The sequence below is a fragment of the Cricetulus griseus genome, chromosome 6, assembly GCF_003668045.3.
Source record: "Cricetulus griseus strain 17A/GY chromosome 6, alternate assembly CriGri-PICRH-1.0, whole genome shotgun sequence".
NCBI classification, from domain to species: domain Eukaryota; kingdom Metazoa; phylum Chordata; class Mammalia; order Rodentia; family Cricetidae; genus Cricetulus; species Cricetulus griseus.
The window spans coordinates 50,989,911-51,014,776 of NC_048599.1; the positions used below are offsets into that span (position 1 = coordinate 50,989,911).

Sequence of the window (24,866 nt, forward strand, 5' to 3'; positions counted from 1 at the left end):
TCACAAAGGAAACTGAGTCAGGCTCAGCCACGGTCAGCTTCTCAGGGGTCCTCGCACTAGGACCCCAGGCAGCGGCGGGGGAGAGGGCGGGGCTAGCTCCGGTTCCTGTCGCAGGTAATAACGAAATCTGTCACATCCAAGCATTGGTTGGCTTGTCCTGGGAAACCGCATTCGGCAGAGCCAGTACACAGTCTGGGAATTTCGAGAGTGAACGACAAACGTTAGGGAGTTTGTACCTAACTCCAGTAACGGCCCAAAGTTGATTGAACATTACGTTGCCTTTGATTTCAGATGCACTCGTGTATTCATGGTAGAGGTTGTTCACACACGCAAGTCCAACCCTAGGTTTTTACCTCACTTTGTCATGGCTCTACCCTATCCCTGCTTGCCCAAATGAGTCACGTGATGGTCCTGGACTCCTCTGAAAAGGTAAGCCTCCAATAAACTACTTCTAATATGTCCTGGTCATGGTGTTTTGCAAAGAAATAGAAAGTAACACCAGGTTTTCTTCATTTTTCAGCGTATCCTTTAAGGCTCCTACCTTTCCTGAGGGAAATGGTGGTCAGACAAGTTATATTTGCAACCTAATGACTTGGTCGTGATTTGCAACACCAGGAGATTCTGGGAGAGTCAAAAATGGGGGACAATTGCTTGTGAGAGTGCCCTGGCTTCTTCTCAAGGCTTTTCAGCGTGGAGTGGAGAGGCTTCAGTTCACTCAGTGAGGGTATCCATGAAGACCAATGGACAGTTGAAGACTTGGCAGGTGGGGATCTCAGTGAACAACATCCTCCAGATCTGTCTTAAGGAAGTGACCATGTCTGTGGGTGGCTACAAAAAGATTTTCTGAAGCACATACCATGCAGCCCCCAGGAACTCAGGAATGATTGAATAAGTCCCTTTCCTAAGAATAGGTGATTGTGTGTTTCTCTTCACCTTGTCTGACCAAAAAATCATGGGACTACTTTACAAGCTTCCATTGGATACTTGTAGAATATAACTGAGGATTTCTGTATGCATCCATCCTTCAGGGTTACAAAGGGAGTCTTTCACAGTTGCCTTCTGCAGTGCCTTAGGGGCACACTGAGGCTTACAAGGACTCCATCAGACAGACAGAGAAGAAAGGGGTCAACAAAAATTAGGCAGCAGGACTGTGACCTTGGCAGTCTAGTGACCTAATCTATTCCCTTCACTGACAGGTGAGCCATCCCTTTGGTGTCCCCTGTAGCACATATGGTAACACAAGAGAGTTTTTGAATGACACCTATGAGAGGCAAAACCTGTGGTCAATATTTGATGGAACTGCTCTTGGAGTTCAGTAAACTTCTTTCCTTGCAGACAGCAGCATGAGCATGTAGCACAAAGAAGGTATGTATTTACTCAATAGAAGGATTAGCTTCTTTGCCAAGGATATGTTCTACTTAATAAAGGCTGGTATTGGAGGAGTCTACTTGATAGCCAAAGAAAGCAAGTTTTTAGGTAGGGAGGGGGTTTACAGATAGTGGTGGGAGATCAAAGAGTCACTGTCAGTCCCTGGAGGTACTGGGGTCATCTCGGGTTTCAGAGTTAAGTCGTTCACATAGGTATGCTGCAGACCACATGTGACCATCCAATGGCCAAATGAGGACTGTTACTGATCCTGCCTTTTAGTAATGTGCAGTTTAATGAGCCTATCCCTCTTGGGAAGCCCCAGACCTGAGCCTTTCTTAAGCCTTTCAAAAGATTGTTCCTCAGTCCCTTGATTAGAAGAGGTTTGGATTACGGACCTTCATTTAGTTTCTCACAGACTGGCCTGGCTATTTCTTTAAATGCTGCAATCCATATTCTGCAGTACCCTGTTAGTTCCGGAAAAGACCGAACATGTCTCTTATTTTAGAGAGGAAGTAAGTACAGATATCCTGGGGTCCAATGAAGATTCAGTAATTGGGGTTTTTTTTTGTTTGTTTGTTTTTGTTTTTGTCTCACAACTTGAGTCCCTAGAGACTTTGCATCCTTTTTGAGCTACAAAGTTTTACAGTCTGTACACCCTGTTTTTTGGCTGGTGTCTGAAGCAGTAGAAGGAGGTCATCCTCACACAGGATTCTGGTTACAGAGTTGAGTGTAAATTCTCAAGGTGCCACCCAATCCAAAATAGACAGGTACGTTTCTGGGCTCATGCATCTGGGATAGTCCACTGAAAGGTGACTAAGACTGGGAGCTCCGGCTTTCAGAAAAGACTGGCACGCTGGCAAACCAGAAACCGGATGTGTGCTGTCTTAGGGCCCTCCTCCCAGCTGCACTGTTCAGATCCATCTTCATAGGAGAGCTGGCCTCTAGGTTTACCATGGTCTCACCTGCTTCAGCACACGATTCTGGAGCACCAACTTGTGCAACTTAGTGTGTTTTTTTACACGTCATCTTAAGGCGCGGCTGCTGTGGAGACTTCTGGGAAATGGAGTGCATGCGAAGGCGGCACATTGATTGGAGCCCAGAGGCGGAAGACCTTCCCACAAGCGCACTCCCTTCCCGACCGGAGGCGGTGTAGCGTTCGAAGGTTCCCAGAACTCTTGTGGAAGGTGAGGGCTTAGGGTCTAGGACTTCCACATGCTGAGTGAATGCAGCGGCGGACAGAAGGGACCCCTGGAGACTGGGATGGATTAGTAGGCATGATCTGGTGGAGCTAGCTTGCGCGAGAGCCGCGGACGGAGAGTGTCCTGCCTAGTGTGCATAGATTATTTAGGACACAGAGGCGGCACCTGTGTCCTTGTGTGTCAACTGTGTGTCAGAATCCTGTACTTTCAACTTGGAGGTCCCGGTCTTCCGCTACTTCCTTCTTTCCATAATGGGTGCTTCATGAATGTAGGTGGTACCGACCCTGAAACCAGGGGTGTCCACTCTACTCTCACCCAGTCCCCAAATCAGCTTTTGCATTACAGGTGTATGTCACCATACTTCTGTTTTCCATGAAACTTAAGTCATGCTATCAAGCTTTGCAAAATGCTGGGATGTGTTGCAGGATTTACTATTTTAGTCTAAATATCTGCTTAACGTTGTGACTATCTTTTGATGAAAGCAAATTAATACATAGAATTAAAAGCTTCCAGGAACACTTTTTCGAATCCAACCTCAGCCTTTTTACAAAGCCGGAATGTCCTATGGTACCTCTTTTATTAATGTATGAGGATGGAAATTAAATTATCCTTATCAAATCACTTAGCAAGAGCCCCATAAGAGCAATTGCCAGCAATACTAGTTAGGGTGATGTTTAAGAGCACTCCATTGTGTGTCTAGCCTCTAGGCAATAAATTATTTAATCAAGTTTCCTGTTGTAGATGCTTAATATAGTTCAATTGTTAGTTGCATTGGTTTAAATGGGGTGATATGTGTGATGCATTTAAGAAGCTGGCTGACAGAGAACCTTCAATAAAGATGATGTGTTGGTCATGGTTAATTACAAGCTCTGTAACTATTCTCTCACATTTCTAGAAAAAATTCCTAGAAGAGAATTGGCCAATCTGAGAGTGTCTGTGTTTGAAAGCGCTTGTATTTGTCACAATGATCTTTCTAAAGTACATTTCTAATGAGGACATGACCATGCTCAGACACCACCCCCCAAGCTCCCTTTGATGTAGTTTGACCTCTGCTGCTCTCTCCAGGCTCATCTTTTCTCCAGCATTGCTCATGACTAAGACTGCCTCTTATCTGCTTTCCACAGTAATCCTTTCTGTGATAAGGGTCTGCCTCGTATTTCTACTCAAGGTTTTCTATGCCTATAATGTTGCTCTTCCTCACATCAAAACTATACAGCCCAGTTGTGCCAAGATAGCTGTAGCATTTCTCCTTCAGTCCTTCCTCCCTGGCCTAGGGGGAGCCACTTCAAAGCCCTGACAGTTTACCATGTGTCTCTCTTTATAGTACCACCCTATAGTAAATGTTAGTTGGTTTCTTTGTTCTGTGTATAAAGCTGTTGCTCCTGGCGGGCAAGGAAAGTGTCTTGCAGGGTTGGTGCTAGGTGTAGTTGGTACTAAATAAATGCTGACTAAATGGGTGGATGGATGGATCACAAGGAGCAGTGATTCCTTTGGCTGAAATAGAGTGGTCAATAAGCCACAGATGCACCTTTCCCTTTCTTCCCAGAAGTATACATACTATCTCCCCACCCCACCAGGAGTTCCCCATTAAACTCCCTTTTTAGGGGAAAGAATTGAGGTGGTGTTTCCTGTATAGCCCAGGCTGGCCTTAAACTCAGGACATAGTCCTGACCTGCCTTGAATTTGCCTTGGCTTCTTCTTGAGTGCTGAGATTGCAAGTGTTCACTGCCACACCAACCAGGCTTTAGTTAGACTCTTCATAGTGACAAGGTGAGATGCATTTAGCTAAGTTATGCAAAGGGAGTTAGGAGAGGATAAGTCTTCTGGGAATCCAGGATAAGTAAAGGTGCAGTGTGTGGGAACCTGAGCTCACTGCTTCTCAGCTTAGAACCAGTGTTTCACCTCTAATGTGAGCCACAGCCATTGGTTCTCTCTCCTGGTAACTCTGCTCCCTGGTCCATGAGGCTACTTCAGTACCTCCTGATACCTTTTCATGAACACCTGCATGTGATTGCAAGTGTTTAAAATTCATGTTCACCTAGAAGGATGCTATCTTTTCATACCAGATCATTTCCATCATAGTTTTTGTTAACAGGATTCAAACTAGACATACTTGGGAAAGAGAATCTCAACTGAGTTGCCTCCATCAGATTGACCTGTGAGTATGTTTGTGTAGGACATGTTCATTCTTCCTTTCTTCTTCTTTCTTTTATTCTTTCTTTCCTTTTTCTTTCTCTCTTTCATTCTTTCTTATTTCCTTCCCTTTTTCTTTGTTCTCAAGTCAGGGTTTCTCTCTGTAGCCCTGCTGTCCTGGAACTCACTCTGTAGACCACACTGGCCTCAAACTCTAAACTCATAGATATTTGCCTGCCCCTGCCTCCCAAGTTCTGGGATTAATGATGTGCACTGCCTCCATATGGAGTATGGCTCATTTTTTTAATTATCTGTTGATACAGGAGGGCCTAGCCCATTGTGGATAACCCTGTCTCTGGGAAAGCAGGCCTTTAACCTGTGAACCATATAAACCCTCTCCTCTCTGAGTGGCATTTAGTCCGTGTTTCAACAGAGAAAGAGCAAACCAAGATGTCTCTAGTAGGCCAGTTAATTAGTCACTAATTACTAGTTCCTAATTGGTTATTCACTAATTGCTAAGCTTTGATATGATAAGTGTGGTTTTAGAAATGAGATGCAGAGTCTTATAGTATCAGAGATGGATGCTTCATTAGCAAGGGTTGTCAATGGAATGCTACTCTTCTAAAGGGGTTACAGCTTTTATTTGTCTTATCTTTGGTAATTTGTAAAGGTACTTATACATTTTGATCACTAAACATTCAGGGCAAAATTAAATGTGAATATATAAATATCATTGGAACCTTACTGCGCTCTGACTACTGGGAACAGAACTCTGCCCTGGAAATAGTGGTACAGCAGATACTATCGTGGTTTCTATATCCATAGATTTCTTCTAACTCTGGAATGAGCATGGAGTGCTCTTGGCCTTGCTTTGTTGCTCTTTGTAAGGTGTTGGGAATGAAGGTGGCTGCATTGCTCACTGGTATATGGAGGGCCCTTGTCATGTGGGTCATTACATGGGTCAGAAAACCCCAGGTCATTGTCATAAGTTCTCTCCTCCCATTTTTTCCTCACTAGGACACTGTTCTTCCCTCCCAGGACAGCATAGGAGGGATTGGCTACTGTATCTCCACCTACCATGTGCCAGGTGAGGTGAACATTTTTATTTCTGAAAAACTGCTATTGACAAAATGTAGTCACTTTTCTTTCTTTATCCTGAGAGTCTTCCTTCACAACTCTTCACCCCTAGGCCAATGAAGGGCTCCAAAGTAAGATGACATTCAGTACCCTGAGCCTGTGGCCTTCCCAGAAGCTGACAGAACAGGTCTGCCTGGCAGATTCTGGAATCAGTGGTTCCAACCTGATCGTCCCTTTGGTGCAGCCAATGATGGACTGAGAGTCAGTCCCCATATGCCGAAGAGTGTTGGGTTAGGCTGGAGTTTGTGCATGCTGTAGGCATTCAGAGTTAGACCCTGCCTTAAGAAAAACAAGAAAGAAAAGGATTGTAAGGGAGTGTATTGTGTTTTCAGACATCGGTGACATTTGAAGATGTGGCTGTGACTTTCACAGATGAAGAGTGGAGGCATCTGGTCCCTGTGCAGAGGGCACTCTACAAGACAGTGATGTTGGAAACCTATGAGACCATCATCTCACTGGGTAAGGAGGCTTCCTGTGAGGCGTCATAACTTGTCCCAAACCAGTGTGGGTCACATGGGCTGGGGATTGCTACCTCTTTGACCCCACCTGAGTTTAGACCCACCTGACAGACAAAAGAGCCAATGGAGGTGGCTTTAGGTACATAGCTGGTGACCCCAGCCCTGGACAGATGGACTGTTCTGATGTTAACATCACTGGGCAACCACAGGCCTCCTTGTTCAGCAACTTGTTTCCACAAAACTGAAGGCAGTCTAGGGGATAGGGCAGAGTGTGTGTGTTGTATGTAGGGATCTAGCTCTCCAGATAGCCATTAAAACATTGTAGAAAATCTGTGCTAAATAAAATTACTACTTTAAAGTTACTACATGAAAAGAATTGCAAGTCAGTAGTATTTCACTATCCTGCTTTTTAAAGTTCTCTTAACATTTCATTACATTTTTCTTTATTTACTTGGGGAGGCATACATGTGCACCAGCATGTGTGTGCAGATGAGAGGACGAGTAGAGGGAGTTGGTTTTCTCCTTCACCATGTGGGCTGTAGGGAGTGAACCAGTTAGCAAGCTTGGTGCACCCACTAAGCCCCCATTATCCAATCTTTAACAGAATCACATATAAAGCCTTTCAGCATCAAAATGAAGAAAGAAATATTAGTAGAAACCATGAAGGGTGGTTTTCCTTTTTACTTAAGATAACTCTAGTTTTCCTACAGTGAACACAACAGACTTGTTTCCATAAAAGCAATATACTAAATATGAGCAAACAAACAAAATTGAATTCCCTCTTTGTGCTTTTTCAGTCAAGATGATCTTTTTCTTTCTTATATTCATCTCTTGAGACAAGGGCCTCTATCCTGCCAGTGTCTGGATGGAAAGCCTCCGTATGCTGCCTGTGAATTGAGGTGGCTTTTGTGGGCACTGCGCTGGCGCCTGGTGTTTGTCCTTTTCAAGAGCCTCAGTCTGGACCTTCCCTCAAAGGTGTCTTTGTTCTGTATTCTGCATTTCTGGAAGAGTCTAGACTTAGAGGTCAGGACTAAGTTTTGGAATGGTTAGTATTTCATCACAGCAGCCAGTTGTTTTACATTTTCTCCATGAGCAGGGATTCCCATTCCTTGGTCTGACGTGATTCTTCAGTTGGAGAAAAGGGACAAGCCATGGACACAGGGTCTTCTTGGATCCAAGGAGAAAGAATGGCCAGAGAGCATCTCTCTAGGTAACTGAGTTTGAGCAGGATGGGCAGAGTTTTGTTTGTTTGTGTTATCTGGGTATGGATGAATGTTAGGAATCATCCTTTTCTCAAATTCAAGTTGTCTGTTTGCATGGTTTGTTTTGGTTTTGGTTTTGGTTTTCCAGACAGTGTTTCTCTGTGGCTTTGGAGGCTGTCCTGGAACTACCTCTTGTAGACTAGGCTGGTCTTGAACTCACAGAGATCCGCCTGCCTCTGCCTCCTGAGTGTTGGGATTAAAGGCGTGCACCACCACCGCCCAGACTTCTGTGTACATGTTTGCTTCCTATTTCTCATCAGCTCCCTGGTCCCCCCTTCTACACACTAAAGTTCTGTGTTCACCATCTTGTTCTCAGAACTGTCACTTTGCCTGTGTACACCTCTTATATTTTTATTGGTCACCCAGGTCTCTGCTTAGCCCACCCTAATTAAGCTATTGGCCTCACTCCAGAGCCACTCTCCTGTATTCTGAGAAGTCCGTTGTCATGTTCTTTCCCTGGCTCCTCCTTTATTCCCAAGCCTTAGGCTTTCCCAATGTGTAAGACTGCTGAGAAATGAGCTGTGCTGCCATAGCATCTCTCTCCCCTGTCATTGTCTCCTGGTCCAGAGAAGAAAGTGCATCTGACTTTTCTCTTTGTTGCAGACCAGGAGACTAAGCCTGAGAACCTAGCTGCTTCAGAAGGAACACTGGGAGAAAGCCATAGACAGCAAAGTCCTCTGTGCCCTAAACCTAAAGTTCAAACACTAGCAGGTGGGTCAGGACCAGAAAAGGAAAGACTTGAAGCAGAGACTTGCAAGAAACCCCTTTCCCTGGACAAAAGCTTGAAGGGAAGGTCAGCCCCATCCAAGAAAATCCTCACTAAACGGCAAGACCAGGAATGTAGGGACTGTGGGAAGACCTTCTTTGATCATTCATCCCTCATCCGCCACCAGAGAACTCACACTGGAGAGAAGCCCTATGACTGTCCTGAGTGTGGGAAGGCCTTCAGTCACAGGAGCAGTCTCAGTAGACATCTGATGTCCCACACGGGAGAGAGCCCATATGAGTGCAGTGTGTGTGGCAAAGCCTTCTTTGACCGTTCATCCCTAACTGTACATCTGCGGATTCACACAGGAGAGAAGCCTTTTAAATGCAGTGAGTGTGGGAAAGCCTTCTTTGACCGATCATCCCTAACCCGCCACCAGAGAATCCATACTGGCGAAAGTCCCTATGAATGTCAACAGTGTGGAAAAGCCTTTAGCCAGAAGAGCATTCTCACTCGTCACCAGCTGATCCACACTGGCAGGAAGCAGTATGTATGCAGTGAGTGCGGGAAAGCTTTCTATGGGGTTTCTTCCCTAAACAGACACCAGAAAGAACACAATGGGGAGCCGCACCATCAGTGCAATGAGTGTGGGAAAGCCTTCTTTGACCGCTCTTCTCTCACACAGCACCAGAAGATACACACTGGAGACAAGCCGTATGAGTGCAGCGTGTGTGGGAAAGCCTTCAGCCAGAGGTGCCGGCTCACACAACATCAGAGAGTTCATACAGGGGAGAAACCCTTTGAGTGTAGTGTGTGTGGAAAAGAGTTCAGCTTCAAGTCCTCAGTTATTCAACATCAGAGGCGTTATGCCAAACAAGGGACAGACTGACCAGGGGAGAAGCATGAGCTTCCCAAAGGGCCCTCCTATAAAATAGGTCTCCCTGTCATCTGCAAACCCAGCATTTGCTCGTACTGACTACTCTGGCTGCCATCTTCCCGTCCCACCTCTGCTAGGCAGTATCTGAGTAAACAGTGTACCTATTGTGCAACAGAACAAACATGGATTGAAGAAACTGAAAGATGAATCTGCAGATTCAAAATCGTGTACAGAGGCTGGGTGTAGCGCAGTGATGGAATACCGCCTCATATGAGGCCCTGCTGTCTGATCCCCAGCACTTCAAAAGAAAGCTGGAACAATTGTCAAACATCAGGATAGATGTTAGAAGGGGAATCTGCAGACATAACCTTATGAGAACATAAACACTGCACTTGAAATAAATGCAGGCTGTTACAGTAGGGGAATGTCACAGCTATGGGAGAGCACCATTTTCTCCAGAAGTTTCTATAGCTTTTAGTCCTTTTGAAGCTTTTTGGAACACAGACCTTGTCTCGTGCCCTAGCATTTCGCCTGCCTAGTACTTAGTAGTATTGGTAGCACTTATTAAGCACTTATTTTGGGGTAAACACTCAGCAGAGAAATATAGAAGGGCTAGATTGACTGATCCTTTAACTGAATCTGTGAGACAGGTCCCTTTGCTGTATCACTCTCACAGATGAGCACAGTGAAGTTTGGAGAGATTAAGTTATATACTCGGGTGACACAAGGTGAAGCCAGGTTTTCTATTGCTGTGTAGAGATCAATGACCAGGGCAACTAATAAAAGAAAGCAGTTCATTGGGGGCTTCTTTACAGTTCCAGAGGATGCGTCTGTGACCTTCTTGGCAGGGAGCATGGCAACAGATAGGTAGGCATGGTGCTGGAGCAGTAGCTGAGAGCTTACATCTGATCCACAAGCAGTCGGCCAAGAGATGGGGAGAGACAGACAGACAGACACAGTAGTTTTAGCATGGGTATTTGAAACTTCAAAGCCCACCCCCAGTGACATACCTCCTCTAACAAAGCCACACTAATCCTAATCCTTTCTAAACACTCTACCAATTGAGAACCAAACATTCAAATAAATATATGAGCCTGTGGGGGGCACTTCTCATTCAAACAGCACACTCCACTCAATTTCACTCAGCTGGTCCTCATGCTGTGAAACAGGTCCTTTTGCTATGTGAAAGTCACAGATGAGCACACTGAGGCTTCAACAGATTAATAACATACCCTGGACAACACAAAGTGAAACCAGGTCTTTAGTATGGGTCTGCCTTCAGTGTTTCTACTATAGTATGCTCTTAAATTTTGTCTCATAATTTATATGCCTGAATTATCTTCTAAACTGGATTGTAAGCACTTGGAGGTGTGATTTAAAAGGTCTCTAAATCTTACACAATGCCTTGCAAACATTAGGTGCTCAATAAATGTTTATCTAAATGAATACCAAGGTCTCTGTATTCAAAACTTGCTTGGGTCCACCTCCTTTCTGAGTTTTCACACTCCAGACTATAACATCCCAATAGTCACTTCCCATTTCTATATCTTCCTTCTTCATTGCTCAAGAGAACATACTAAGGTGTGACACAGTAACAAAGAAGCCTCCTAGGTAAACAAAGCCCTGAGTCTCTCCTTTAGTGTGTATCAGTCTGTCCATTCATTCTGTGCCAAGTGGGACCCACACATCACCACAAATAAAGAAGGGAAATGATATTTTTGTCATCTAGGTGGCATTCTGATCACTTCTAGAGTCAGAATCCACACCTGAGGGTGAGGAACACAAGCAGGCACCTTGGTATCTGGATGACACTAGAAGCCACTATCAAAGTTACATTTTACACATCACTTAGTCTTTCCACATGGCCCTTTCAGCCCATTATTCCATATCTAAAATATTGGCTATTAATTGAAATATCTCCGGATATTTAAAATTTTCCATCACCAAACTTCAGATCCTGGGTGTTGCAGGATATTTAATCACAATGTGAAACTCCTGAGAGTATGTTAATAAAATGAACCTTGGATCAGGGGACAGAGCCAGTGCCTAGTTGACGAGAATTAGCCATAGAGTGCTTGGAGGACCTGGTAAGATGGATAGACACACAGGAAGGAGTAGGGAGGGTCTAGAGATTGAGGATCCTTTTTGGTTTTGGATGATGTGGAAAGAAGCTCTCTTGCTTCGTCTCTGGCCAAAAAAAAAAAAAAAAAAAAAAAAGGCAGCTGGTGGCTTCTCTGATCTAGCAAGTTTCTACCCCCGATATCTGACTCCTAAATCTTTATTGGTAAATAGAACAACTTAGATAAAAAACAACACCTGAATACCCAACGGCATCTATTTCCTAAATGAAGCCCTATGTTTTTATTGTATTAAAGGTCAGGTATGAGGCAACCTTGACTTTGGGAGTCTATAGTCTCTTTTTGCATGGTAAGGCCTGGGAAAAGCCTTGTGTATTCCAGTTGACCAAAGTGGGTCTCTTTGAACTGAGAGGATGTGGAATTGCCAAACAGTCCTCACCCATGCTACAAAACATAAATTCACTTAGGTCTTTCTTTAAGCAGAAAACTGTCAGGGAATAATTTTATGTGCGTATCTTATATAATCTATAAGCAGCTTGAAGACAACATCACAGGATTTGCATGTGGATAATGCCTAATGTTTCATAATGGCAAGTAAAAACTAAAGAGTACTATTGATTGACATACATGTCCGTTGACCGTCTCTGAGAGTTCTGAGTCTTTCCTTGTTCAATAAATTGAGTATTGTATTTGTTTAAGACACTGCCATTATCAGTGAGATAAGATTGGGACAAATCCAGAATTCAAATGGACTTTTGGGGAAAGTGACTGAAAACAGTGGGGAGGTCAATCCATAGCTTCCTTTTGAAAAGCTGCTCTGCACTCCTAGCAGCACCAGCAACCTCTGGTGCTTGTAAGGCTCTGCCATCAGCCCAGGCTATTGGTCAGTGAGTTTGCAACCTACGATCACTAGCTATGCCGACCCCTCAGTTTCCTTTGTGAAATCTTTCCCCTTTTTAGCCTACAACTAACTGTCACTGATACCCTAAGAAAGGTTTTACATTTGACTTGCCAACATGTGGCCACACCAAAACAATGTATTTTTCATTCCTGCCATTAACTACCTTTTCTGTTTATTTTGGGGAGTAAGTGGACAGGCCTGGTTTACTGATATCTTTCCCAAAGCCCAGCTTTAAAGTAACTGGTAACACTCCCATTTCTGTCTCATGGGTTTGCCATGTTTGTTTGCATGAATCCTGACAATTCGTTTGAAGTCCAGCCAGCATTGAGGAACACACAAGAAACTCCTAAGTAGCACTTTTGTTCACACTCACAGACAATAAGAAAAATGATGAGAAAGGGGAGTTTTGATCTAAGAAGTGTTAGATCTAATAAGATTTGGGCATTATGTTGAAGAAAGGAGTACTTTTCCATCCCACCCCACCCCCAAGTTAATGACTACTAAAATTGAAATCAAAGCAAGTGAAGGTATAAGAGGGTTTATTTAGGTTGTCTCAGTGACAGGGGTGTTGTAATTGGGACAGATATTTACCTCAGTTTCCATGAAGGAATTAAAGATGCTGTGTCAGATTGTTCCGAGCAAGGAAATGTGGATTTTCAACCCCACAAATTACAAGTCAGAAATGGCTCGGTTCCTACAAGTGATACAGAAATGGTACTATTAACCATATTGGAGTGGCTGAGTAACACATGCTCGTCCTGATCTTACCCTGACTCCTACTTTTCATCCCCTACTCCTTGAATAATTACTTCTGCTTTTTGTCAATGTGATGGTTAATATTACATTTAAGGAGAACAAAAAGCAAAAAAAAAAAAAAAAAAGAAAAGAAAAGAAAAGAAAATCCTCTAAAATGTAAGCCCTTGCCTTATACAGGCTGTACACTAGCAGCCCACTTCCCTTTATCCCAGACATTGAAAACTATAAATTGACTGATCTTGTAAAAATTTCCTCTTCTACCAAAGTAGTAGGTCATAAGAGTAACTGCTGAGCCAGGAGACAGTCTGGGAACAGCTGGAAAGGTCCCGGGAGTGAACGAGATAGTTTAGGAAGTTTGTACCTAACTCCAGTAACGGCCCAAGTTTATTGAACATTACGTTGCCTTTGATTTCAGATGCACTCGTGTATTCATGGTAGAGGTTGTTCACACAAGCACGTCCAGCCCTAGGCCTTGGTTTTTACCTCATTTGGTCATGGCTCTACCCTATTCCTGCTTGCCCAAATGAGTCACGTGATGGTCCTGGACTCCTCTGAAAAGTAAGCCTCCAACAAACTACTTCTAATTTGTCCTGGTCATGGTGTTTTATCAAGAAATAGAAACTAACACCGGGTTTTCTTCTTCATTACCTTCTTCAGCGTATCCTTTAAGGCTTTTTTTTTTCCTTTCCTGTGGGCAATGGTGGTCAGACAAGCTATATTTGCAACCTAATGAATTGGTCATGATTTGAAACACCTGGAGATTCTGGGAGAGTCAAAAATGGAGGACAATTGCTTGTGAGAGTGCCCTGGGCTCTTCTCAAGGCTTTTCAGCGTGGAGTGGAGAGGCTTCAGTTCACTCAGTGAGGGTATCCATGAAGACCAATGGGCAGTTGAAGACCTGGCAGGTGGGGATCTCAGTGAAAAACATCCTCCAGATCTGTCTTAAGGAAGTGACCATGTCTATGGCTACAAAGAGATTTTTCTGAAGCACACAGAAGCCCTCCGGGAACTCAGGAATGACTGAATAAGTCCCTTTCCTAAGAATAGGTGATTGTGTGTTTCTCTTCACCTTGTCTGACCAAAAAATCATGGGGCTACTTTACAAGCTTCCATTGGATACTTGGAAACCTAGCTGAGGATTTCTGTATGCATCCATCCTTCAGGGTTACAAAGGGAGTCTTTCACAGTTGCCTTCTGCAGTGCCTTAGGGGCAGACTGAGGCTTACAAGGTCTCCATCAGACAGACAGAGAAGAAAGGGGTCAACAAAAATTAGTCAGCAGGACTGTGACCTTGGCAGTCTAGTGACCTAATCTATTCCCTTCACTGACAGGTGAGCCATCCCTTTGGTGTCCCCTGTAGCAGATATGGTAACACTAGAGAGTTTTTGAATGACACCCATGAGAGGCAAAACCTGTGGTCAATATTTGATGGAACTGCTCTTGGAGTTCAGTAAACTTCTTTCCTTGCAGACAGCAGCATGAGCATGTAACACAAAGAAGGTATGTATTTACTCAATAGAAGGATTAGCTACTTTGCCAAGGATATGTTCTACTTAATAAAGACTGGTATTGGAGGAGTCTACTTGATAGCCAAAGAGATCAAGTTTTTAGGTAGGGAGGGGGTTTACAGATAGTGGTGGGAGATCAAAGAGTCACTGTCAGTCCCTGGAGGTACTGGGGTCATCTCAGGTTTCAGAGTTCAGTCGTTCACAGACCACATGTGATCATCCAATGGCCAAATGAGGACTGTTACTGATCCTGCCTTTTGGTAATGTGCAGTTTAATGAGCCTGTCCCTCTTGGGAAGCCCCAGACCTGAGCCTTTCTTAAGCCTATCAAAAGATTGTTCCTCAGTCCCTTGATTAGAAGAGGTTTGGATTACGGACCTTCATTTAGTTTCTCACAGACTGGCCTGGCTATTTCTTTAAATGCTGCAATCCATATTCTGCAGTACCCTGTTAGTTCCGGAAAAGCCCGATCATGTCTCTTATTTTAGAGAGGAAGTAAGTACAGATATCCTGGGGTCCAATGAAGATTCAGTAATTGGAGTTTTTTGTCTCACAACTTGAGTCCCTAGCAACTTTGCATCCTCTTTGAGCTACAAAGTTTTACAGTCTGTACAGCCTGTTGTTTGGCTGGTGTCTGAAGCAGTAGGAAGGAGGTCATCCTCACACAGGATTCTGGTTACAGAGTTGAGTGTAAATTCTCAAGGTGCCACCCAATCCAAAATAGACAGGTACGTTCTGGGCTCATGCATCTGGGATAGTCCACTGAAAGGTGACTAAGAACTGGGAGCCCTGGCTTTCAGAAAAGACTGGCACGCTGGCAAACCAGAAACCGGGATGTGTGCTGTCTTAGGGCCCTCCTCCCAGCTGCACTGTTCAGATCCATCTTCATCGGAGAGCTGGCCTCCAGGTTTACTAGCTCAGGCACACACACCATGGTCTCACCTGCTTCAGCACACGACTCTGGAGCACCAACTTGTGCAACTTAGTGTGTTTTTTTTACACGTCATCTTAAGGCGCAACTGCTGCGGAGACTTCTGGGAAATGGAGTGCATGCGAAGGCAGCACATTGATTGGAGCCCAGAGGCGGAAGACCTTCCCACAAGCGCACTCCCTTCCCGACCGGAGGCGGTGTGGCGTTCGAAGTGTCCCAGCACGCGTGTCTAAGGTGAGGGCTGAGGGTCTAGGTCTTCCACATGCCGAGTGAATGCAGCGGCGGACAGAAGGGACCCCTGGAGACTGGGATGGATTAGTAGGCATGATCTGGTGGAGCTAGCTTAGGCGAGAGCCGCGGACGGAGAGTGTCCTGCCTAGTGTGCATAGATTATTTAGGACACAGAGGCGGCACCTGTGCCCTTATGGTGAACGTCCACTGTGTGTCAGAATCCTGTACTTTCAACTTGGAGGTCCCGGTCTTCCTCTACTTCCTTCTTTCCATAATAGGTGCTTCATGAATGTAGGTGGTACCGACCCTGAACCCAGGGGTGTCCACTCTACTCTCACCCAGTCCCCAAATCAGCTTTTGCATTACAGGTGTATGTCACCATACTTCTGTTTTCCATGAAACTTAAGTCATGCTATCAAGCTTCGCAAAATGCTGGGATGTGTTGCAGGATTTACTATTTTAGTCTAAATATCTGCTTAACGTTGTGGCTATCTTTTGATGAAAGCAAATTAATACATAGAATTAAAAGCTTCCAGGAACACTTTTTCGAATCCAACCTCAGCCTTTTTACAAAGCCGGAATGTCCTATGGTACCTCTTTTATTAATGTATGAGGATGGAAATTAAATTATCCTTATTAAAGCACTTAGCAAGAGCCCCATAAGAGCAATTGCCAGCAATACTAGTTAGGGTGATGTTTAAGAGCACTCCATTGTGTGTCTAGCCTCTAGGCAATAAATTATTTAATCAAGTTTCCTGTTGTAGATGCTTAATATAGTTCATATGTTAGTTGCATTGGTTTAAATGGGATGATATGTGTGATGCATTTAAGAAGCTGGCTGACAGAGAACCTTCAATAAAGATGATGTGTTGGTCATGGTTAATTACAAGCTCTGTAACTATTCTCTCACATTTCTAGAAAAAATTCCTAGAAGAGAATTGGCCATTCTGAGAGTGTCTGTGTTTGAAAGCCCTTGTATTTGTCACAATGATCTTTCTAAAGTACATTTCTAATAAGGACATGACCATGCTCAGACACCACCCCCCAAGCTCCCTTTGATGTAGTTTGACCTCTGCTGCTCTCTCCAGGCTCATCTTTTCTCCAGCATTGCTCATGACTAAGACTGCCTCTTTTCTGGTTTCCACAGTAATCCTTTCTGTGATAAGGATCTGCCTCGTATTTCTACTCAAGGTTTTCTATGCCTATAATGTTGCTCTTCCTCACATCAAAACTATACAGCCCAGTTGTGCCAAGATAGCTGCAGCATTTCTCCTTCAGTCCTTCCTCCCTGGCATAGGGGAGCCACTTCAAAGCCCTGACAGTTTACCGTGTGTCTCTCTTTATAGTACCACCCTATAGTAAATGTTAGTTGGTTTCTTTGTTCTGTGTATAAAGCTGTTGCTCCTGGCGGGCAAGGAAAGTGTCTTGCAGGGTTGGTGCTAGGTGTAGTTGGTACTAAATAAATGCTGACTAAATGGGTGGATGGATGGATCACAAGGAGCAGTGATTCCTTTGGCTGAAATAGAGTGGTCAATAAGCCACAGATGCACCTTTCCCTTTCTTCCCAGAAGTATACATACTATCTCCCCACCCCACCAGGAGTTCCCCATTAAACTCCCTTTTTAGGGGAAAGAATTGAGGTGGTGTTTCCTGTATAGCCCAGGCTGGCCTTGAACTCAGGACATAGTCCTGACTGGCCTTGAATTTGCCTTGGCTTCTTCTTGAGTGCTGAGATTGCAAGTGTTCACTGCCACACCAACCAGGCTTTAGTTAGACCCTTCATAGTGACAAGGTGAGATGCATTTAGCTAAGTTATGCAAAGGGAGTTAGGAGAGGATAAGTCTTCTGGGAATCCAGGATAAGTAAAGGTGCAGTGTGTGGGAACCTGAGCTCACTGCTTCTCAGCTTAGAACCAGTGTTTCACCTCTAATGTGAGCCACAGCCATTGGTTCTGTCTCCTGGTAACTTTGCTCCCTGGTCCCTGCGTTTACTTCAGTACCTCCTGATACCTTTCATGAACACCTGCATGTGATTGCAAGTTTTTAAAATTCATGTTCACCTAGAAGGATGCTATCTTTTCATACCAGATTATTTCCATCATAGTTTTTGTTAACAGGATACAAACTAGACATACTTGGGAAAGAGAATCTCAACTGAGTTGCCTCCATCAGATTGGCCTGTGAGTATGTTTGTGTAGGACATGTTCATTCTTCCTTTCTTTTTCTTTCTTTACTTCCTTTCTTCTTTTTTTCTTTCTCCCATCCTTCTTTCCTTCCCTCTTTCTTTTTTCTCAAGACAGGGTTTCTCTCTGTAGCCCTGGCTGTCTTGGAACTCACTCTGTAGTCCATGCTGGCCTCAAACTCTGCAAACTCACAGAAGTTTACCTGCCCCTCCCTCCCTAGTTCTGGAATTAATGGTGTGCACTGCCTCCATATGGAGTATGGCTCATTTTCTTAATTATCTGTTGATACAGGAGGGCCTAGCCCATTGTGGATAACCTTGTCTCTGGGAAAGCAGGCCTGGGCTATATAAGAAAGTAGCTGAACAAGTCAATAAGCAGTGTTCCTCCTTAGTCTTTGCTTCAGTTTCTGCCTCCAGGTTCCTGCCTAGGCTTCCCTTGGTAATGGTCTTTAACCTGTGAGCCATATAAGCCCTCTCCTTTCAGAGTTGCTTTTGGTTCATGTTTCATCAGAGCAAGAGAAAGCAAACCAGTGTATCTCTTACAGGCCAGTTAATTACTCACTAATTACTAGTTCCTAATTGGTTACTCACTGATTGTCCAATGGTGATCTGATCAGTGTGGTTCTAGGAATGAGATGGAGAGTCTTTTAAGTATCAAGGGCTGTCAATGGAATGCTAATCCTTTAAAGGGGTTACAGGTTTTATTTGTCTTATCCATATAGTAATTTGTAAGGGTGCTTATGGTTTTTACTCAGAAAACAATCAGGGAAAAATTAGGTGTGAATATATAAATATCATTGGAACCTTAATGTGCTCTGACTACTGGGAACAGAACTCTGCCCTGGAAATAGTGGTAAAGCAAACACTGTCATGATTTCCATATCCATGGCTTTTGTTCTAACTCTGGAATGAGCATGGAGTGCTCTTGGCCTTGCTTTGTTGCTCTTTGTAAGGTGTTGGGAATGAAGGTGGTCTCATTGTCACTGGTATATGGAGGGCCCTTGTCATGTGGGCCATCACATGGGTCAGAAAACCCCAGGTCATTGTCATAAGTTCTCTCCTCCCACACGTTTTCCTCACTCAGTTCTTTTCTTCCCTCCCAGGACAGCATAGGAGGGAATGGCTACTGTATCTCCACCTACCAAGTGCCAGGTGAGGTGGCCATTTTTACTTCATTCTTTATTCTGAGAGTCTTCCTTTATAACTCTTCACCCCTAGGCCAATGAAGGGCTCCAAAGTAAGATGACATTCAGTACTCTGAGCCTGTGGCCTTCCCAGAAGCTGACAGAACAGGTCTGCCTGGCAGATTCTGGAATCAGTGGTTCCAACCTGATCGTCCCTTTGGTGCAGCCAATGATGGACTGAGAGTCAGTCCCCATATGCCGAAGAGTGTTGGGTTAGGCTGGAGTTTGTGCGTGCTATAGGCATTCAGAGTTAGACCCTGCCTTAAGAAAAGAAAGAAAAGGGTTGTAAGGGAGTGTATTGTGTTTTCAGACGTCGGTGACATTTGAAGATGTGGCTGTGACTTTCACAGATGAAGAGTGGAGGCATCTGGTCCCTGTGCAGAGGGCACTCTACAAGGCAGTGATGTTGGAAACCTATGAGACCATCATCTCACTGGGTAAGGAGGCTTCCTGTGAGGCGTCATAACTTGTCCCAAACCAGTGTGGGTCACATGGGCTGGGGATTGCTACCTCTTTGACCCCACCTGAGTTTAGACCCACCTGACAGACAAAAGAGCCAACAGAGGTGGCTTTAGGTACATAGCTGGTGACCCCAGCCCTGGACAGATGGACTGCCCTGATGTTAACATCACTGGGCAACCACAGGCCTCCTTGTTTAGCAACTTGTTTCCACAAAACTGAAGTCTAGAGGATAGGGCAGAGTGTGTGTGTTGTATGTAGGGATTAGGCTGTCCAGAGGCAGCAAGGAGAAGAGTTAATGTGTCCTGGTCTTCTTGTGGCATGCCGACAGTAATGTCCTCAGTTCCAGCTGGTGGACAAGGAGCCATCTTGGTGAGAGGAACTGTCTCTCACTTGATGAAAGCCAGAGGAGGACAAAGAAGTGCCCCTGGAAGAAGCAGAGAGGGCATCAGAGATGAGCTGGATTTTGAATGTTTGTCTTAATGGCAATCTTAGCTACCTATAAAAGACACTTTGTAATTATACTTATATGATGAGGGGGTAATTTAGAGCTGTTGTTAATGTCAACTGTTAGTGATGTAAAGTGAAGTCCTTGCAGGTAATAAGGAACTCGACCAAACTTCCATAATAAGAGGCTGAAGCCAAGCACAGTAGTCTTGGCCACTCTAGGAGCACTAGTACACAGATGCAAAAGTAGATAACAGTCACATTGATGTTGCAGATTTATATTTAAAAGCCAGTATAAGCCTGAGAATGTAGCTAACTGGTTGAGTGTTTCCTAGCATGTACAAAGTCCTCAGTTTAATATCTGGGGCACACACACACACACACACACACACACACACACACACACACACACACACACACACACACTGTCTCCCATGTGTCCCCTCCCCCCCAGTCACCTCTGTCGGTCTCCTCTGTCTGTCTTCCCTGTCTCCCTTGTCTCCCCTGTCTCCCAAGGTGGAACCCTGTGCATGGGGAACTTAGAGCTCAGGTGTTTCCAGGAGTGGGATCTCATTTTGTTCTTACAGCTATGGATGTGATTGCCTCTAGAAATTGATTCAAAGAATGTAATAGGATTGCCAGTTCATACAGCACACCAGGAGATATTTCCCGGACTACTGTGTGTTAATAGCAAAACATTAAAAATAGTAAAATCTCTGTTGATAGAGGTTTGTTAAATTATTTATTCATACAATGTACTACTAGATAGCCAATGTATAATCATATAGCCATTAAAACATTGTAGAAAATCTTCTGTGCTAAATAAAATTACTATTTCAAAGTTACTACATGAAAAGAACTGCAAGTCAGTAGTATTTCACTATCCAGCTTTTTAAAGTTCTCTTAACATTTCATTACATTTTTCTTTATTTGCTTGAGGAGGCATACATGTGCACCAGCATGTGTGTGCAGATGAGAGGACCAGTAGAGGGAGTTGGTTCTCTCCTTCACCATGTGGGCTGTAGGGAGTGAACCCAGTTAGCAGGCTTGGTGCACCCACTAAGCCCCCGTTATCCAATCTTTAACAGAATCACATGTAAAGCCTTTCAGCATCAAAATGAAGAAAGAAATATTAGTAGAAACCATGAAGGGTGGTTTTTCTTTTTACTTAAGATAACTCTAGTTTTCCTACAGCGAACACAACAGACTTGTTTCCATAAAAGCAATATACTAAATATGAGCAAACAAACAAAATTGAATTCCCTCTTTGTGCTTTTTCAGTCAAGATGATCTTTTTCTTTTTTATATTCATCTCTTGAGACAAGGGCCTCTATCCTGCCAGTGTCTGGATGGAAAGCCTCCGTATGCTGCCTGTGAATTGAGGTGGCTTTTGTGGGCACTGCGCTGGCGCCTGGTGTTTGTCCTTTTCAAGAGCCTCAGTCTGGACCTTCCCTCAAAGGTGTCTTTGTTCTGTAGTCTGCATTTCTGGAAGAGTCTAGACTTAGAGGTCAGGACTAAGTTTTGGAATGGTTAGTATTTTATCACCCCAGCCAGCTGTTTTACATTTTCTCCATGAACAGGGATTCCCGTTCCTCGGTCTGACATGATTCTTCTGTTGAAGAGGGACAAGCCATGGACACAGGATCTTCTTGGATCCAAGGAGAAAGAATGGCCAGAGAGCATCTCTCTAGGTAACTGAGTTTGATCAGGATGGGTAGAGTTTTGTTTGTTTGTGTTATTTGGGTATGGAGGAATGTTAGGGATCATCCTTTTCTCAAATTCAAGTTGTCTGTTTGCATGGTTTGTTTTGTTTTTGGTTTTTGGTTTTTCCAGACAGTGTTTCTCTGTGGCTTTGGAGGCTGTCCTGGAACTACCTCTTGTAGACTAGGCTGGTCTTGAACTCACAGAGATCCACCTGCCTCTGCCTCCTGAGTGTTGGGATTAAAGGCGTGCGCCACCATCACCCAGACTTCTGTGTACATGTTTGCTTCCTATTTCTCATCAGCTCCCTGGTTCCCCCTTCTACACACTAAAGTTCTGTTTTCACCATCTTGTTCTCAGAACTGTCACTTTGCCTGTGTATACCTCTTATATTTTTATTGGTCACCCAGGTCTCTGCTTAGCCCACCCTAATTAAGCTATTGGCCTCGCTCCAGAGCCACTCTCCTGTATTCTGAGAAGTCCGTTGTCATGTTCTTTCCCTGGCTCCTCCTTTATTCCCAAGCCTTAGGCTTTCCCAATGTGTAAGACTGCTGAGAAATGAGCTGTGCTGCCATAGCATCTCTCTCCCCTGTCATTATCTCCAGGTCCAGAGAAGAAAGTGCATCTGACTTTTCTCTTTGTTGCAGACCAGGAGACTAAGCCTGAGAGCCTAGCTGCTTCAGAAGGAACACTGGGAGAAAGCCATAGACAGCAAAGTCCTCTGTGCCCTAAACCTAAAGTTCAAACACTAGCAGGTGGGTCAGAACCAGAAAAGGAAAGACTTGAAGCAGAGACTTGCAAGAAACCCCTTTCCCTGGACAAAAGCTTGAAGGGAAGGTCAGCCCCATCCAAGAAAATCCTCACTAAACGGCAAGACCAAGAATGTAGGGAGTGTGGGAAGACCTTCTTTGACCATTGGTCCCTCATCCGCCACCACAGAACTCACACTGGAGAGAAGCCCTATGACTGTCCTGAGTGTGGGAAGGCCTTCAGTCAAAGGAGCACTCTCAGTAGACATCTGATTTCCCACACAGGAGAGGGCCCATATAAGTGCAGTGTGTGTGGCAAAGCCTTCTTTGTCCGTTCATCCCTAACTGTACATCTGCGGATTCACACAGGAGAGAAGCCTTTTAAATGCAGTGTGTGTGGGAAAGCCTTCTATGTTGTCTCTTCCCTAAAGAGACACGAGAAAGCACATGTTGAGGAGCCACACCATCAGTGCCATGAGTGTGGGAAAGCCTTCTTTGAACGTTTTACTCTCATCCGCCACCAGAGAACTCACACTGGGGAGAGTCCCTATGAATGTCAACAGTGTGGAAAATCCTTTAGTGAGAAGAGCATTCTCAATCGTCACCAGCTGATCCACACTGACAGGAAGCAGTATGTATGCAGTGAGTGCGGGAGAGCATTCTGTACAGTCTCTTCCCTAAACAGACACCAGAAAGCGCATGCTGGGGAACCAAACCATCAGTGCAGTGAGTGTGGGAAAGCCTTCTTTGACCGCTCTTACCTCGCACACCACCAGAAGATACACACTGGGGACAAGCCGTATAAGTGCAGCGTGTGTGGGAAAGCCTTTAGGGAGAAGAGCATTCTCACTCGTCACCAGCTGGTCCACACTGACAGGAAGCCGTATGTATGCAGTGAGTGCGGGAAAGCTTTCTATGTTGTCTCTTCCCTAAACAGACACCGGAAAGAACACAATGGGGAGCCGCACCATCAGTGCAATGAGTGTGGGAAAGCCTTCTTTGACCGCTCGTCTTTCACACAACACCAGAAGATACACACTGGAGACAAGCCGTATGAGTGCAGCGTGTGTGGGAAAGCCTTCATCCAGAGGTGCCGGCTCACACGACATCAGAGAGTTCATACAGGGGAGAAACCCTTTGAGTGTAGTGTGTGTGGAAAACACTTCAGCTCCAAGTCCTCAATTGTTCTACATCAGAGGCGTTATGCCAAACAAGGGACAGACTGACCAGGGGAGAAGCATGAGCTTCCCAAAGGGCCTTCCTATAAAATAGGTCTCCCTGTCATCTGCAAACCCAGCATTTGCTCGTACTGACTACTCTGGTTGCCATCTTCCTGTCTCACCTCTGCTAGGCAGTGTCTGAGTAAACAGTGTACCTATTGTGCTACAGAACAAACGTGGATTGAAGAAATTGAAAGATGAATCTCCAGATTCAAAATCGTGCGTCTGCCTGCATCTACCTCCTGAGTGCTGGGATCAAAGGTGTGCACCACTACTGCCTGGTAGTAGTTACTCTTATTGCCTACTACCCTGATAGAACAGCAAATTTTTATAAGAGCAGTCAATTTAAGAATAGTTTTCAATATCTGGGAACAGGGATGTGGGCTTCTAGGGTACAGCCTGTACAAGGCAAGGGCTTACATGTTAGAGGAATTTTTTTTTCTTTTTGTTCTCTTAAGTATAGTAAATCCAAACCTTAAGTGTAATATTAACCATCACATTGACAAAAAGCAGAAGTAACTGTTCAAGGAGTAGGGGATGAAAAGTAGGAGTCAGGGTAAGACCAGGACGAGCATGTGTTACCTCAGCCACTCCAATATGGTTAATAGTACCAGTTCAGTATCACTTGTAGGACCTAGCCATTTCTGAGTTGTAATTTGTGGGGTTGAAAATCCACATTTCCTTGCTCGGAACAATCTGACACAGCATCTTTAATTCCTTCATGGAAACTGAGGTAAATATCTGTGCCAGTTACAACACCTTTGTCACTGAGAGAATCTAAATAAACCCTCTTATACCTTTACTTGGCTTTGATTTCAATTTTATAGTCATTAACTTGGGGGGTGGAGAAGTAGTTCACCCCAAATTTATCATTACCTTGGTGCCTCTCGTCTACTCTGTTCGTAATAAGCCTCCATATACAAGCATATACAAGCCTTGCTGTCCCCAGATAAGATGGTCTTCGCTGGCCATAGCTTTCACTTTCCTTGCTAGCATTCTAAATCTCTCTCTCTCTCTCTCTCTCTCTCTCTCTCTCTCTCTCTCTCTCTCTTTCTCTCTCTTACACACACACACACACACACACACACACACACACACACACAGGAGCATACACAAACCCAGAACCACTTATCTCCAAATTATTAGCTTTTTCAAGCAAGGCCAACTGAAATGATCCTTTCGAGTTAGTTACTGACCACCACACTAATTAAACCAATTAAAGTTTTGAGTCCTTTTATTAATGGCCAAATGAAAAGTGAGCTTGTGCCTCTGAAGTCTCTTGGTGTCCAAGCTCAGGTGTACAGCCTTTTTAAAAACAAAACCACAACTACATCGGTTGTGGTTGCTGGCAGAGGGGGGTGTTACATTTCCTGATGGAATC

At 44.4% G+C, this 24,866-nt stretch overlaps 2 protein-coding genes across 19 annotated transcripts; both read left to right on the forward strand.

Moving 5' to 3' along the window:
• Positions 1-5: 5 nt before the first annotated feature.
• LOC100757091 (zinc finger protein 2) lies at positions 6-9,901 on the forward strand. 15 transcript variants are annotated; one of them, XM_035446020.1, is made up of 11 exons: positions 6-114; positions 292-429; positions 521-763; positions 1,197-1,365; positions 2,401-2,552; positions 4,663-4,725; positions 5,718-5,787; positions 5,890-5,964; positions 6,170-6,296; positions 7,392-7,505; positions 8,161-9,901. In XM_035446020.1, exons 7-11 carry the CDS (start codon positions 5,779-5,781, stop codon positions 9,150-9,152), a joined length of 1,317 nt encoding a protein of 438 aa, XP_035301911.1. In that variant the 5' UTR covers positions 6-114; positions 292-429; positions 521-763; positions 1,197-1,365; positions 2,401-2,552; positions 4,663-4,725; positions 5,718-5,778; the 3' UTR covers positions 9,153-9,901. The 15 variants fall into 15 exon arrangements, with proteins under 15 accessions (XP_035301911.1, XP_035301913.1, XP_027277672.1 ...); XM_035446022.1 differs by lacking the exon at positions 6-114 and having other exon boundaries at positions 121-429; positions 4,650-4,725; XM_027421871.1 differs by lacking the exon at positions 6-114 and having other exon boundaries at positions 121-429; positions 521-1,365.
• Positions 9,902-15,424: 5,523 nt separating this feature from the next.
• LOC103160501 (zinc finger protein 2) lies at positions 15,425-24,287 on the forward strand. 4 transcript variants are annotated; one of them, XM_027421868.2, is made up of 6 exons: positions 15,478-15,547; positions 17,661-17,723; positions 18,829-18,877; positions 19,220-19,346; positions 21,396-21,506; positions 22,164-24,287. In XM_027421868.2, the coding sequence occupies exons 3-6, from the start codon at positions 18,845-18,847 to the stop codon at positions 23,489-23,491; spliced, it is 1,599 nt and encodes a 532-aa protein (XP_027277669.1). In that variant the 5' UTR covers positions 15,478-15,547; positions 17,661-17,723; positions 18,829-18,844; the 3' UTR covers positions 23,492-24,287. The 4 variants fall into 4 exon arrangements, with proteins under 4 accessions (XP_027277668.1, XP_027277669.1, XP_027277671.1 ...); XM_027421869.2 differs by having other exon boundaries at positions 15,508-15,547; positions 17,648-17,723; XM_027421867.2 differs by lacking the exon at positions 17,661-17,723 and having other exon boundaries at positions 15,425-15,547.
• The last annotated feature ends 579 nt before the right edge of the window (positions 24,288-24,866 follow it).

Coding starts and splice junctions, on each gene's coding strand:
- LOC100757091 (XM_035446020.1), top strand. Junction 6,297..7,391: donor TGAGACCATCATCTCACTGG/GTAAGGAGGCTT, acceptor CTCCATGAGCAG/GGATTCCCATTCCTTGGTCT. Junction 7,506..8,160: donor GCCAGAGAGCATCTCTCTAG/GTAACTGAGTTT, acceptor TCTTTGTTGCAG/ACCAGGAGACTAAGCCTGAG.
- LOC103160501 (XM_027421867.2), top strand. CDS start 18,845: ATGGCTACTGTATCTCCACCTACCAAGTGCCAG. Junction 18,878..19,219: donor CTCCACCTACCAAGTGCCAG/GTGAGGTGGCCA, acceptor TTGTGTTTTCAG/ACGTCGGTGACATTTGAAGA. Junction 19,347..21,395: donor TGAGACCATCATCTCACTGG/GTAAGGAGGCTT, acceptor CTCCATGAACAG/GGATTCCCGTTCCTCGGTCT.